The sequence below is a fragment of the Cupressus sempervirens genome, chromosome 3 (assembly GCF_028749045.1).
Source record: "Cupressus sempervirens isolate cs-2001-9-10 chromosome 3, ASM2874904v1, whole genome shotgun sequence".
NCBI classification, from domain to species: Eukaryota; Viridiplantae; Streptophyta; class Pinopsida; order Cupressales; family Cupressaceae; genus Cupressus; species Cupressus sempervirens.
Window position 1 is genome coordinate 484,840,562 of NC_143120.1, and position 16,727 is coordinate 484,857,288.

Below are 16,727 nucleotides of genomic sequence, written 5' to 3' on the forward strand. Positions count from 1 at the left end.
TGAGATAGCTCCAAACATAAAAGACTGAATCAAAATGCTTTTACAGATTTGACTCTTGATCATAATGCCACATCAGAGATACTTTGCATAGACACATTGCACGTAAATCTTGGGTAGCACAAAGGTTAAATGTAAATAGTGTCAAGAAGAAATGAGTGGTGGAATTTATCTCTTCAAATGGCATTTGGAAAAAGTAGCAAATAACACCACCATTTTCACAAAATGCCCTGCAGATGCCACATATTAGGCAAAACATGCTCTTGACATGATTTTTTAGGATAAGGCAGAAAAGGCAAGAACTAGGGTTGAAATTGGTTCTAATTCTATAGATGCTAGGAGGAATCGCTTGGATGAGGAAGATAGTACATGGGAATTTTTCAAGGAATCTAAGACAACACTTTCTTCTACAAGACATGGCCCAAACAGGGTGGAGGAAACATTAATGCTTTCTTAGCACCTCATACCACAACAAGGTCACAGATCACTCTGGAGGGTACAAAATGGAGGAAGAATATCCATGAACAAGCAAAGAAGGCAGTTGCAATTTTTTGTCCTACTCTAGCTTGATATTCCATGTTGTCAAGTCTCCATATTGCCAAGGTATGGTGGATGCTATTGCAGTTGCAAATCCTAGGTTTCATGCCCCATCTTATGAGAGATTGAGGATTTGTATGGTCAATGATGCAATACTAGATGTTAAATTGTTGTTCATGAACATTGATTATAGTGGGCCAATAGTGGTTGCACCACTATGTTAGATGGATGGACAAATAGAAGGAACCAAATGCTCATCAACTTCTTTGTCTCTTGTATTATTGGTATAATATTTATTAAAATATTTGGATGCATCAAATACAATCAAATTCGGAGCTGCATTGTTCAAGATGCTTGACATAGCGGTCATAGATGTGAATCTAGAAAGTGTAGTTCAATTTATTATAGATAATGGTGTTGCTTGTGTTGTTGGTAAACTCCTGACAGACATATACCCCTCTACTTTTTTTATTCCATGTGCAGCACATTGCCTTGATCTAACATGGAGATTGGAAAACATGAATGGGCTAAGGAGGTATTGCAACTCATACAATTATCAAATTTGTCTATAATCACACAAGGGTTTTGTATATGATGTGCTCTTTAAAAGAGGGAAAGGACCTAGCTCAACCAAGGGTGACAAGATTTGTAACATGCTTCCTTGCACTAAAAAAATGTTTATTTCAAATGAGTGGATCAAGTTTAGCTTCACAAATCAAGCAAATGGCATAGGAGTGGCAAAGTACATGTATTCTACTAGTTTTTGGGATGTGGGTCAACAAGTTGTAGATTTTTTGAATCCTCTAGTAAAAGTTTTGAGAACAACGGATGGGGATAAATCCCCTATAGAATATTTGTATGAGCCATGAGGTGATGAGGAGTACGATGGAAACTAACAAGGACAAGTATATGCCATCATGAGGAACAAATGAAATGAAGATGGGATCAACTTATCCACTCTCATCTGCATGTTGTAGGATACTATCTTAATCCAATACTGTTCTACAATTCTTCAGTCAAACCTCATAACACTAAGATCACACAAGACTTGTTCATATCTATAGAGAAATTTCTTACCAAAGAAAAATTGCATGCAACTATTATAGAGTTCCCAATATGCAAATAGGAAAGGAGTTTTCCTTCACCTAAGACTACCATGGAATTTTCTTCTATTTAACCAAGTAGACTCTATAAAAATTTTACAACCTATCTACTTCATAGACATGATCATTAAATGTGCTAAGATTTTAAGATATTCGTATATCCTTATCCTTTGGTTCCGGGTTACTTCTCGATGACGGGTAGCAACTAGTATGTTGTTGGTCTTTGCCTCTATTCTTTTGTCGAGTTCTTGCTTTGGTTTTGTTCTTGTTTTGGCTTGTTCTTTCCCCGGGCACCGTTTGGTGTTCCTCTGCTTTGTACTTTCAATCTCTTAGACCCTCTTTGTGGTCTCTTGTTGGATATTTTAAATTTATCTTATATAATATCATCTCATTGTATTGTGTTTATTGACACAATGTTGGGATTTGCTGGTCATGAAACCAAGATTTTAGATGGATAGCAAAACCCACCTTGAGCCAGCCATGCAATTCATTTGCTTGTGAGCATACTTGGAGCATTTTTTTACACATTCATTCCTAGAAATGAATAACTTGGTGTCGTCTCATCAAAACCATCACTTGAAGCTAAAGAAAGCTCAAGGTTAGACTATTGATATAATTGCAATCAATTGAAATTGTATTCATTATGTTTTTCAGTTGTAAGGCGAAGACCGGTTTCTACATGGACAAAAACAAGCACTATTCAAGATGATGAATCGACCTTGATGAGATTGATCTAGAGTCTTAATGGATTGTTTTTTATGATGACTTGAGTTTTGAGGATTTTGAGATCCTTGACGAAGCCAATTTGGATCCACATGATACTAAATGACTTAGGAGAGGCTCTTTGCCGTGAGTTTCACCATTTGGACCTCCTACACTCTAGCTGATGCACAAGCATATTGGGTTCTTCGCTATCTTGTACCAACCAAAAAACTATTTTTTTTCCAATTTGTACAATCTTCTGAGTTTTGTTCAGTGAACCTTCATGTCAAATATGTACCTATCATGAACTTTGTGGCATATACCATGCTTTGTGTTAAAACCTTTGTCTAGGTTCACTCCTAGATATGTTACTTCTTGAGTGATATCCTATGGATTCTTGGCATGACCTATTTGTTCTACATGTTTCGTGGCCTACATGTATTTTCCAATCTTGTGAAGCTATTTCCTAATCAGTAAAGCCTTATGGCACATATGTCAATGTTCTCAAGTCCTTAGCCAACATCTCTCTTGGATAGTCGTTCTTCTTTCCTCAAATTGAAGGACATCCATGTGATGTAGGTCCTAACCTATATTTATAATACGCTTACCTATTCCTAGAGATTTTAATCATTTCTTTGGCCAACTTGATGTAAGGCTTTATAAGCTGATGTAATTGATCCTTCGGGTGACAAGTTCTGGTTAGCATGATTATGATAACCTCTTGAAGGTTAGGTGTAAGATTTTCTATCTATAATCAGGCCTATATGCCTAACATGTAAGACTACATGTTGTGAAATATCCCAGGCTAAGATATTGTCTCAAATCTGATTTGGGTTTTCAATTATTGATATATTTTGCTTCATTTCATTGCAAAATAGCAACATGCAAATTTGCAACTAAACATCAAAGGAAATGATATAGATTCCCAAGAAAATAAGCAATGGCAAACACAAAATCCATTAATAATGATTCTTGATATAAAACATTCATGGCTATTACATCAAATAGATTGTTGTTACAATTCTAGAACATGCATAAATTTTCCTTTGAAACCAGTTTAAAACAATGGAAATCTGCTCAATGATGAACCCAAAGTGAGTCCAACCTACGAATATCCAAGGGTTTCTATCCTCAGATATGGATGCTACTGTCAAACCAGCAACAATGGAAAAATTATCAAGTTACAAATCAACATTGCATAATAGAATGAGACTTCAAACCCCAATCAAACCTTTTATAGAAATCCCCAGTCAAAATTCTATAGATTTCCTTCTAATTTTTTTATTTAGCAACTTAGGCGAATAATAATATTAGCCTCACATTTAATAATTCACCCCCATGCCCTAGGAAAGACTTAAGTCATAACTTAAGTCGGCTCCTTTTTAATAGTTGTCAATGAATAATTAAATTCATATTAGCAATAACTATAGCATTTTCCTCCTTTAGTTTAATTAAAAACTTAGCCCCCTTTAAACTTAATACTTTAGACCATAGGACAAATAGATAATAGGCTACCATTGGTCTTTATTTATTTATTCGTGCTAGCAAAAACGGGATATTACAATCCTCCATTCTTGGAGATCGCTTTCCCTCAAGCAATCCGCACTTGCATGCTAAAACTAAATGTTGGGATCCCATATCGACTTTAGGAACACTACTCCACCAGTCCACTACACTAATCTGATAATAACAACATTATAACCAGAGTTCTGAATCAACCAATCACACATGCTTTGAATACTATTTACATCTTCTATGTTATGATGCACAAAATCTGCCCTTTGACTAGTTGCATCATCAACCCATGTCTCATGACTACCTGTCCAAACTTGAATGCCAACATCAGGTGACCCCATGTGAGTAATCCTATACGTACATGAATCTAGACCAACAATGTCATCAAGCATAATGACTATACCAAGGTCTAGTTCAAGCACTAAATCTACTAAAGTTGCAAAATAAGGATGAAATTCTTTGGCTACCGAAGAATTTCATAAGTGTATACCTTTATTAAGTCGTATTGCGAAGCATTAAGTACCATCATATGAATATATTATATCATTATCAATTCCATGTATCAAGATTGCCATGTCACAAGGATAAGGAGATATGTTATTGCAACCATTATGGAATGATTTGATTTATCCCCTTGCAGTTCTTCACTTGCAAAACCTAAATGATTTGCATATTGAGGACAAAGCTCTGATGGATTAGATGAACTTTCATGTGCAGGTTTATCATATCCCATATAAGGATGCAGAGTAGCAGATTCATTGATTTCTTTGATGTCAGTTGGGATAACACCTAATAAATCAAATTTTGATATATTCAGTACTTTTATAAGTTCTTCAACTTCCTCATTGTTGCCCATTCTTCCCCTTTTTTCACGAGGAGTTGAAACTGGAGAATCCTCAAGTGATTTTCCTCTTGAAAGGCATGGAGAAGGAACCCCTAATGCTACAGTTGAGACCGCAGTAAAATCAACAGCATATCCTTCAATAACTCCAATGTTCAACTCGTGTTTTTCTCTCATTCAAAGCTACAAACTTTTTCTAAAGAGTATTGTGCAAGCTTGATCCTATTATTCTTGTAGTCTCTTTGTCCTCTACCTCTGGAATTGGTTCCCTTTCGATTTGATGAGGGGACGTAATGGTCGACCAGACTTTGTTGTCTTCACAACATTGGAAGCTACTATGTCTTGGTTCCCATGTCCGCCTTTGTTTTTGTTTGTTGAATACTTGACCTTCTTGATCGTGTACGATCAAGTCTTAGTTCAGCATTTATTATTGTTGTATGTGTAGTTGTTGCAACTGTTGTTGTTGTTTTTGGGCAAAAACTGTCAAGAAGTCATTTAGTAGACTATTCAATTCCCTCTGTATGTTGCCATCTATTCTTTCACCCAACTCAGCTTCAGCTGGGTTAGTTTCAGCCCTTGCTTGCTGCCCCGACCTACTTGTATTATATCTGTGTGGTTCAAACTTCAAAGTAATGTCCCCCATATTATGAAATAAACTAAATTAACACTTTAGGTTTGATGGCCTCAGTATTATATTTATTATCCTTTGGACCCTTTTTTATTTTATTGTTGGTAGAATATTGGTCCTCTCAGCACTTTTTGTAATCCTTCGGGACATTACCCAAAGTCATGTATAAGGCCAGGATAGTTGTAGCTGTAGGTATGCAATTTGGATATTTTATTTGTACTCTAAATTCATGTTGAGTTCAATTGTCATCATTTCAGAAGTGAAAGATCTTCCCAATTTGGTTTTTGCAGATTTGGTGGGAGTCACTCCTTGCCCTTTTCTACTCTGCTCTTGGTTCGAGATTTTGTAATCTGAAGTGCTATCATTCTGAATCTGAATTTCTACTTGTTTTCAGCATTTATCAATCCAGTGTTCATTCTTGTGTGTTATCATGTGTTCTAAATATTTTTGTTAACCTGCACTCCACAGCCTAAAATCTTTGTATTTCCCTTCATACTCCTATACTGAGATTATCTGTGCACGAAGTACCAACAAGGGAGGACGGCTAAGAGCTGCCACCATACAAACAAGGTCATACAGCGTCGTACGGACAAAGTCTTCGAGAGGGTTCAATGCCAGAATCGCCTAACATTCATACCATACATCGAAGGAGAGATGCAATATACGAGCCATCTAGATAGGTTGTACGATAGTTGGGAAATTGCACATGGGCTAAGCAAAGTGTTACCACACGCATGAGGGGAGAGCATACAAAATGTGTTTGGGTGTATGATGTCATCAGCTCTAAGCCGTACAGCATAACACATTAAGGGAACATCGTATGGTTGTTAGGTAGCTCTTGTGCATTTGTGTTCAACCTACGACGTTGCAAATACTATACAGCACATAATTTTATTGCAAATTAAGAAACCTAGAATAATATCGCAACTTTGAATTGGAGTCTCAAAACGAATTGGAACTAAGTATGTTGAGAGAGAAACTTAGGCACTAAAGTCATAAAAAACCTCAAACCGTGTCTCTACAAGCACTAACATTACCCTTCATGTCTCACACGACTACTTGGGAATTATACGGCTGTCTTAACTCAATGCAAAATGCTGAACTTGGGCTATGATATGGATTGTTAGCTGATTATTTATCCTCTACAAACAATTTTGAATAAGAACTATGGAATCAAAGCCAAAAAATTTCACCAAAAAGCTCCATTGTGACGTTCATATGAAGCCATAGTCAAATGCACAATTCATTGGATCTTGCACCAAATTGGAGTGCTTAGAATTGGAAGAATTTACGATGCTCCAAGCATGAAGTTCCTAAAACCCTTGCCTTCAAATTCTCTTCTCACAATTCAATAAAACATAACGCATTATATGGATCGATTTCTCTATCTTTTGGCTTTTATATTTCTCAAGTAGAAAATCGGTCATGAGTCTTCTTGATTACACTTTACATAAGTTGAAAGTGTATTTTCTTTTGTTGCATTGGAATTAGAATATTTAGCTGCATCTCCCTTCAAAGTTAGGTGTCATTATTCAAAATTATAAAATAATCATTTAATGCTTTGAGCACTAACTATATGATAAGCTTTTTACTTTATTATTAATTAAGTGAAATTAATTAATAATCAAAATCCAAATAATTAGCTTATTAAATTTCTCTAAGTTATAATTCAGAATCTAGATGTTTATTGTCAGAGCCGAACACTTAAGTGCCCTACCAAAAATAGTAATTGGCCAAAATTGACAAATGACCCAAATGAAAAATACACAAATAGGATCCTGATCCCAAATATTGTTAAGAGAAGTAATGTTGCCTCTTCCAAGGGTAACAAATCAAACCAGAGACCCTCAAATCAAAACATAAGCCCCACGAGGGTCGCATTAATGGGTTAACAACTCAACCACTGGCTAAAAAGGGGACACTAAAACTAGTAATGGTGATCTCCATCCATAATGGTTTTATGAATTAGACTTTTCACCTCTATTTATAGATAGCCAAAGATATCATATAGAGGCAAAGAAATAGAATGGGGTATTCATTTTGAAGGAAAAGTGGGATATGCAGATGATGATGTTCTTGATGGGAAGGGAGAAAATTCAATCATGTAATTTAATATGGAGAATTTCAAACTGATTGTGAGCTCCCATTTGACTTCTGTAAGTCATCCTAATGGATGTAACCTTGTTGATCTTTCGTGGTGATGGATTGTGATTGGGACCGTGAGTGGTCTACACCATTGAGGTGATTGGATTTATGTTATTGTTTCAATTGCTTTAATTATATTTATAGCTGATTATGAGATTATGATGTGATTTATGGTTCACCGAGGTTTGTGCTAGTGGTTACTAGGATCGATGTGATATCATGATGTTGTTCCGTGATTACCGTGAGATGTGTGCAGAGATTGCACTGTGTACTATTACCATGCTACACTGGACTAGGTTCCTGTAGTAGTGGTTAGTCATGTTTATGACTGTGTTCGCTTATATGTTTTAAGTGTTTTTTTAATGTTTTGTAAACTACCATTATTAAATGCTTAAATAATTAGAAACAGATTGTCCATGTTGGATTCATTGGTTATGTGTTGCGGATATTTACCTTGGTATACTTTGATTTCAGTATCATAGATGTTAGACTACTATGCTGTTCAATTTGATTATATTGCATGATGATGCCATTTTGAGATGACAGTGTGTTTTATGATGATATCTAGTAAGTCATCCTGATGGATGTAACCTTGTTGATCTTTAGTTGTGATGGATCGCGATTGGGACCGTGAGTGGTCTACACCATTGAGGTGATTGGATTTATGTTATTGTTTCAGTTGCTTTAATTATACTTATGGCTGATTATGAGATTATGATGTGATTTATGGTTCACCGAGGTTTATGCCAATGGTTACAAGGATCTATGTGGTATCATGATATTGTTCCGTGATTACCATGAGATGTGTGCAGAGATTGCACTATATATTGTTACCATGCTACACTAGACTAGGTTCCTATAGCAGTGGTTAGTCATGTTTATGACTGTGTTCGCTTATATGTTTTAAGTGTTTTTCTAATGTTGTGTAAACCACCATTATTAAATGCTTAAATAATTAGAAACGGATTGTCCATGTTGGATTCATTGGTTATGTGTTGCAGATATTTACCTTGTTATACTTTGATTTCAGTATCATAGATGTTAGACTACTATGTTGTTCAGTTGATCATATTGCATGATGATGCCATTTTGAGATGATAGTGTGTTTTATGATGATATCTAGTTATTCGGTATTTGGACATATCTTTGATTATGTTATGTGATGGATTTAATGCTATGGTTATTTACTTCATTCTTGCTTCATTATGCTATATGCGAACGTGAGTGATGTAAATGGACTATTTCGGTATAATTGAATAAATGGTTAAATTAGTCATTTAATACATTTATTGCTTTGGCTATGTTATTATAAGCAACTGCACTTGATCGTGTTGTTTAGTGTGTAAGATTTATATCACTGGCAGAGGCATGTGGAGTTAGTGATTCAACCATTCATATTTACCAATGTCGTCCCTGTATGGTCGACGTATCCTTATTTTAATTGTTTAATTAATCCTTTCGGTGATTATTAAATCTAAACTCATTTGCATTATGTGATTAGACCAATGAGCATGTCTGTGCATTTAGAGTTTCGCATTGTCGCAAAATTTGTTAAGGAAATTTCTGTGTTTTTGGGTTTTCGGGCTTTTAATTTAATTGAATTTAATTTATGGCTGCTTTGCCATAGATGAATTCCTATTATTAGGAATAGCCTGTTTTCGTTTGGGTTGATTCAGGGTTTAACTAGGTTGGTTGGTTAATTGCCCTAATCGATTATTTACTCAAAAAGTGAATAAGTATCCAAAAGGAATTTAATTCCTCACCTCTTACTTTTGAATTAGAAAATTTGAGAGAAAAACCCAAAATCCTCTTCATAAGGATTTACTATTTGGTTCGTTGTGGGACCTACGGGCGTGGGATCGTTGCGAGGTTGAGCTCGTTGGATCCAACTCGGGGAGACATTGGATTGCTGTGATTTCTGGCTACTTCTACAGGATTTTTATTTTAGGTTCAGATTCCCATTTTTCCCTTTTGGCTATGGGGTAGGGCTCTCCCATTTTATCATTTCTGCTCTGTTTCAACTTCTATTTTTGGTAGCCATTTGTTAGGACGCTGAGAACTAGTGTTCCCCTCCATTTCTGTCTGTTGGTTCTGCCCGGTTGGTCAGGTATGAACATTTTCCCTATTTTCGAGATGGGTGTTTGGGGTTTCGCACCGTTATGCTAGCCATTTTTGCATACAATGTCCAAGCCCAAATTTTATTGGATTTTCGAAGTTTTGTGCTCAAAGACTAAATGAGTTTTAATTTTGAAGTTTTTGAGTTTTGAGGTTTTTTGCCTTGGTTTGTGTGCCACCCAGTTTTCTCGAGTTTTCTTGGCATGATGTTGGTCATGGACTTGGATTATCTGTAGGATGTCAGTGAGACCATTGTTTCACTTTTATGTTTGCATTGGGATGCATGTCGCATTCGTACTCCGCCTTTTGTTCTTGTATCATGCACACTAGGATTCGCGTAGAATCCATACTCCCGGATTGAGACCAGTTGAATGAGTTCATGATGTTTTGTCTTGTCGCATCATTGAGATTCATGTAGAATCCATACTCTCGGATTGAGGCCAATTGAGTGATTTCATGATGTATGGTTTTATTGTTCATAGGGATTCATGTAGAATCGATCCTCCCGAGTTTGTTTTCGATTGAGTGATATTTTGCTTGTGTTCTCATCCAGTCCTTGTGTTATGATCTTCGTGATGGTCGTGTGCCACACAAGTACGTGCACGTAAATTTGTCGAGTGACTTGCAAGTCCTGACTTTTTGTGGTATTTGTGGAAGCTATGATCATTGGGATTGGGTTGGGAATATGCATGCCTACAGGCACTCATTGTTGGATGAGCATGGGTAGTGTAGGGTAGCATATGGAGGGGGACTCTATCCCGTAGCCTGGTGATCATTGTGCCCAGAGGTTGGCAGAGGAAGTTTTAACTAGTGATAACTAAATAAAATGTGTGAGTGGTAATAAAACTTAAGATAATAATATGTGCTAGAGCCTTACCGTTGAGGGAGTTGAATCTGCATGATTCGAGCTTGGGCTTGTCGATGCCAAGCGACTCTCCATGATGTCAGCCCCTACTTAGTAGCCCATTGAGTGTCTAGCCAAGACCTATAGTTTATGCATTGTTTATATCTTGGTTTCAGTCATCATACTATCTAGCGTGAGTGTTAGCCATGGACATTGTGCTTTATGTGTGTTTGTGGTTGGATCATTATCTCCATCAACAAGACGGGAGTGGACCTACGGGTTCCACGTGGTTGGGAGGCATAGCTACCCATGCCACTGTTGGGAATCGGTGTACAAAGACAGTCTTTTGTCCCAGTGCAACCGTTGCTAGATGTTTTCACTTGATGATTTGGGTTCCAGAGTATTCTTTCTTGTGATTTATGCTTTCATTGGAATGCTTGGATATCATGTTTAGACGGTGCTAGTTTATTTGACACATTCCTATGTTATGATGTTTAGCATATGATTAGATGATGTGAATTGCTTCGTTGGCGTATCTTTTGCTTATTGGTTTAGCATGTTAGATTTCCTATTCGTATGATGTTTAAATGATAGATGATGTGGTTGGTTTATTGGATTATCTAATGCTTTACTTTTAGCATGTTAGATTCCTTATTCTTATGTTGTAGCACGTTTTAGTAATGACATCCTCATAAGATAACACCAACGATCTGGCCGGTAGTTTGGGATGTTACGCACGGGGGATGGCTAAGATCCACGATGGTCGTATGATGCTATTGATGGTTGGGAGGAACTGCGTACTTAGTTTAGTTGTTCAGTTATTGCAATATTATTTATGTACATTGCGATGTTGCTTCTGTACACTGCGATGTTGCTTTCAATATGTTCTTTTACTGCTATGGTTTAGATGTATAGATGTTCCTCTTTCTTGTTTCATGGCATCTTGTTGTTTATGCACTCCAATGTTCATTCCTCGATTTATGTGGATCCGGTAGTCCCTAGTGTGGAGGAAATTTATTTCCTATCCTTTTTACCTTTGTGTTTTTTGTCTTGCTGATTTGTATCCTTGCATGAAATTGTACTTTCTCGCACGAGAATACAATTGTTCATGTGGTATGCTGGGTTTCCTTGTGCAACTTGGTGGATCCTTGCGCGAAACCCCACACCAATGCAATGCTTTTGACTGCTGATCCCAGCATGTCCTCACACGAGATGATGTTTCCTCACGTGGCTCAATGTACTTTCTTGCGCAAAGCGGTGCTTCCTCGTGCGAGACTATCATTTGTTATTCTCTCGTGTGAAAAACAGGGGACCTCTCCGCTGTTCTTCGAGGAATGCAACTTGGGCTTTTGAGTACCCTTTAGCATTGCTTGTGGTTCCATGATTCGACAAATCGGAGATTTTGCGTTCTGATGTCGTCTTTGGTTTTTGTTCTTGAGTTGTGTGTGTCAGTTCGGTGGTGGCGTTTGGAGATTCGTTGGTTGCCGAGATTGTGGTTAAGTCTTCCGTTGTGATCTTTGTGATCCCTATATGATGTTGACATGTGCATTCATACTTTTAAAAAATATATATCTTGGCTTGAATTGAATCCTTGTTTCCAAGGATCTCCGAGCAGGGCATTACAGGTTTTTAGCAAGGAATAGTCTCTTTTACCATTTGTATCTTCACGGTAGATTTTGAATAGGTTGTAGTTCTTCTACTGTCTTGTGATAAGCATTAAGTGTTAATGACATTTTAGGATGTTTTGCATTATTAAGCTTCTTCTAATCAATAAGCTAAGTCTATTATGAAAATTTTGTATATCATGTAGAGCAATTGTAACGTTGTAAATTGCACCTCGTGCAGTTCAACATCACATGATGCCTTCAATTTAGCCAATTTAAAATCTCCACCTAAGTCTCCAATTCACCCACTTTCCTAGTCACCACAATTTGTCTAAATTCTTGACCATGTGGACTATTTTGATTTAGGATACATCCAAGCAGCATCCACTCATCCTGCAAATCTGCAGACTAGAGGCGGTTGTTGGAGTGTTACACCTGCTGTTCTTGGCAGTGTAATGACTCCTTTGGTAGGCCACCAATGTCAGGAATCCTCCAAGTTCATTCAAATCTCCCTTTTGCCTCCATTATGGATCTTGCTTGCTCTCACATCTTTTAGATCGTTCTTACAGCTTCTTGGTGTGTCTCGCAATGTTCTTGACTCCTTTGGTCACTTCCACCATCCAACATTGCTGCTCATTCATTTCCACCTCAGACCAACTTGCTCTTACCTTCATTCAAATGAGCTCTGGCTCCTTGGTTTCAAAGGGGAGTCATCCTTCCATCTCATACACAATTGTTTTCATGTATTTTGAATAAGCATATCACAGTATCAATAGTGTCTTGATATCTTGTATACATTATCGCAGTTATCGTTTTATAAAACATCTTATTTATTTTGGCTCTCTGTGCAGGTTGAAGCACCAAAAAGGGAGTCTGACTTTGGCAGGCCTCTAAAACAACCAGCCCAACATTTTTCTTGTTGTCGAATGTGTAGATTTGAAGAGGAGAATGGAGTAGCATGTCAGGCATCTTCTTCATTAAAGGGTTGTAGGCTTTTCTCATCTTTACTTTGTCTTTAAAGCATCTTATTGTTTATCCTTTTTTATTTACCTTTACCATTCTCAGCTGAGTTTACATTTTGTTCAGTTGATTAAGTTGCCTTGCACCTTTTGGCATGGCTCTTGTAGCCTATCTGTACAAGACGCACACACGCTACATTTGGCATCCTAAATCCATGTTGTAGTCCTTGACTCGTGCAGGCATCCTAGACAATAAGCTTACAGAGCCTGTTAATTCGTTTCAGTGACCTGCTCTTTCTGTCTCTGTAATCTAAACATTTTTATCATTTTGTATCATTTAATTATCTTAATGCTTCCTTTGATACATCTAGTTGCTTAATTTATTTTTAATTTAATTTACCTCCCTAGCTCACCAGAGCGCTAGTAAAATGAGGTGTCATGGGTCATCCATTGCTTGGAATTACATCATTCTCAAGGATGGCGAATCCACATCTCCAAAGTTTCATGTAATATGATATATGCCTTGTTAGTAACAAGTTCGATGTGAACTTAGGATTCGAACTATCACCAGAATCTTAATGTGTTTTGCTGGATGTAATCCATCTTCGCCAAGGTTATGATGTAGATCAATCTGTAATTAACATTGTACCTTTTGAATATCATGATTTTCTATCTCATATGTCAGAATATATTAAATCTATCAAGCGTTGTAGTTGTTAAATTCTGGTGATAATATATTAAAGATTTGCCTAACTGATGAAAATAAGAAACTATGAGTGAGATGAGCTGCTTGGATTCATTGCCCTTCAATGGGTTCCCAGTTCATGACTGAATCTGTCTTGAATCTTGAAATAATTCTCCAACTCTTGGACCCAATCTAGGAATAAATCTAGGTTGAGCTCACCCTTCAACTCTGATATATTGTTTGGTCATGGCTTCAATCAACCTCTCCACAGGATCTACTGCCCTAGCAACGTTTCACAGGTTCTCATATTCTTCTTTGGACTCATCTAGATGCAATCTGGCCTCAATGGCTTTTAATCTCCTAAGCAATTGATGAACATCTCTTTGAGAGCCTGCATTCCTCCTGCCCTGCCTCCACTAGTTAATGTAGTCTCCCCTCTGGGCAACGCAGACTGCTTAATACCAAAAATGATGCAAATTAGCCTCTGCTCCTGCACCGTATCCTCAACAAAACATACACTGCGTCCTGCACATCACCTCCAGCATGCTACTCTGTTTGCAATTCTTCTGCGGAACTAAAAGGGTAACAAGACAAGCTCCAGAAATTTATTAATGGAATGTTCAGGTATAAAAACCCAAATAAATAGCATTGCTAGCTTTATTCATATTGTAAACCACTACAGAAATGACATACACGGTACAGCAGGCCTCGGGATGGCAGAATTACGATAACTGCACTGCTCTTCCCATCGATCCAGTCCCAAAGACCACCGCACAAACATTAAACATTTAAAACAAAATTTAACCTTGATTTGATTCAATCAGATTTCTTACATTAATGCCCTAAATACACTTGCCAACGCAGCACAGAATGACAACCGAAACCAGTCGGGTAGACCGATCTTCTTTTACATCCAGAAATGGAAACTCTATTCCCCCAGTTTCCCAATGTAAGTTTCAGAAGAAAATAGAAATCCATTAAATCGATTGTGTGCGAGAAAATTTGATTTCATCTGATTCTTATAGGAGCTTAATAGTGGAACGAAATAGAATGTAGTCCCAGGTTCTAAGGCGAGTCTCCTGAAGTTTGAAAAAATAAGAACGTTAACGAAGTATAGCATGGACCCGCTGCATAGTTTGGATATTTTAAGTAATGTGTTCGAACTCCATAGACTACCAGTTTAGACCCCTCCATTAGCAGATGAAAAGAAATTCTTCAAAATAAGAGCCTGACGTTTTTCATTTTTTTAAATTCTAGATCCAACACGGCACTTGCCATGTAGTTGCCATAATTCCTCGCGCTAATTTCGCCCTCAGCTTAAATGTCTCCCAGCGGAAAAACTAAATCTCTCCTGAATTTACCCCGCAGCACACATCGATAAATTCTAGTTTTCACGGCCTTACTTTGGCTACATTGTAAAGTCTGCAGTTAGCATTGCTGAAGAAATAACTAGGTAGAATCGCTCGAAATAACTTTTGGGTGCATTTTACTTCTCTAAGTTAAAGCTATCTTCTCTTCTACAGCTCTCCCTCAAACTGAACAAATTCCCATAGGAGCAGATCTCTCACAGTAACGGTCAAACAATTTTATGTTGTACTGCTTGCAAAAGATTTCTTAAGGTCACCTGTATAAGTAAATCCTTACACATACAATGAAAACTGTACAATTTTGAATCCAGCTGAATATATTGCCTTTGAACAGATTGAAAAAACTGCATACTTCTTACATGGGATCGTTCGTGTTAAACAAAGACCAAAGCAAGAAAAAAATGTTCTGATAAGAATTAGCTAACCTGATAAAGGATGACAGCATTTTCCTTATCTGAGGAGATAATTATTTCAGACAACTCAACAGCCACTCATTCAAGTTGCTCTGTGATTTCAGTTTCAAATCAGCCATCACATTTTCGATTTGTATTAATAAAAGACAATAGATCATTACAGACAATAAATAAAAAAACATAGATCAGAACATATTCTATGGCTTGGATTGTATCAAACAATTCGTGTAGATGGGTCCTTTTTAACTTTAAATAGTATAAACACTCCGATTTTATATTTACTAGCTTATATATACTTCTATATACATTACGCCGAGAGCAATCATTCTTCAAGCGCCTATTTTTATTTAATCCCAAAGTTATTTTAATCAAAGTTGGAATTTATGAAAATAAAAATAGGCGCCTCCAGAACAATTACTCTCGGCGTAATATATAGAGGTATATATAAGCTAGTGGCAGTCGCGGCGCAATAAGAAAAATATTTACTTTTTATTTTTTATTTTGATAAAGTTACTATAAAATTGTTAATTAATTTTTAATTAGAGTTGTATGAAGTTACTATAAAATTATGCTTCAAAATATTTTTTAAATTTAATATAATAAGTTTAATATAGATTAAAAAAATATTTTTTATTTTTGGGATATTGTAATGTAAAATGTTATAGTCATACATAGATATATGGTTAGGGACAAAGTTACCATTATAGTTAATGTTAACCTTAGGGATAGAATTAGGGTTAGGGTTAGCATTAGAGTTAGGGTTGGAGTTAGGGTTAGGGTTTGAGCTATGGTTAAGGTTAGGGTTAGAGTTATGGTTATGGTTATTGTTAGAGTTATGGTTAAGGTTTAGATTAGAGTTATTTTTATTGTTAAGGTTAGGGTTAATGTTATGGTCATGCTTAAGGTTAGGGTTAGAGTTATGGTTATGGTTATGATTAGGGTTAGTGTTAGGGTTATAGTAAGGCTAAGGTTAGGGTTAGGGTTAAGGTTTGAGTCAAGGTTAAGGTTAGAGTTTAAAGGGTTAGGGTTTGAGTTAGGATCAAAATTAAGGTTAGGGTTAAGGTTAGAGTCCAATTATGGTAGAGTCAAATACAAAGTTAGAATTATGCTCATGGTTAAGGCTAGGGTTAGACTTATGCTTATAGTTAGGGTTAGGGATAGGGTTAGAATCCAATTATAGTAGAGTTAGAATTAGGGTTAGAGTTAGGGGTAGAGTTATGCTTATGGTTAATGTTAGGTTTAGAGTAATGCTCATGGTTAAGGTTAGGGTTA

The 16,727-nt window shown here is 36.7% G+C and overlaps 1 protein-coding gene across 5 annotated transcripts in view; it reads right to left on the reverse strand.

Annotated features, from left to right (window-relative positions):
- The window catches only part of LOC149567281 (lipid phosphate phosphatase 2-like), a 104,085-nt gene extending 88,368 nt beyond the window's left edge, over window positions 1-15,717 (reverse strand). Inside the window, exon 1 of one of the 5 annotated variants that reach the window (XM_089820442.1) lies at window positions 15,468-15,717. In XM_089820442.1, coding sequence (XP_089676568.1) covers window positions 15,468-15,487 — 20 coding nt within the window. In that variant the 5' untranslated portion in view covers window positions 15,488-15,717. The remainder of the gene's footprint in view (window positions 1-15,467) is intronic. The other 4 variants (XM_089820444.1, XM_089820443.1, XM_089820447.1 and 1 more) reach the window with 4 other exon arrangements.
- Window positions 15,718-16,727: the final 1,010 nt, after the last annotated feature.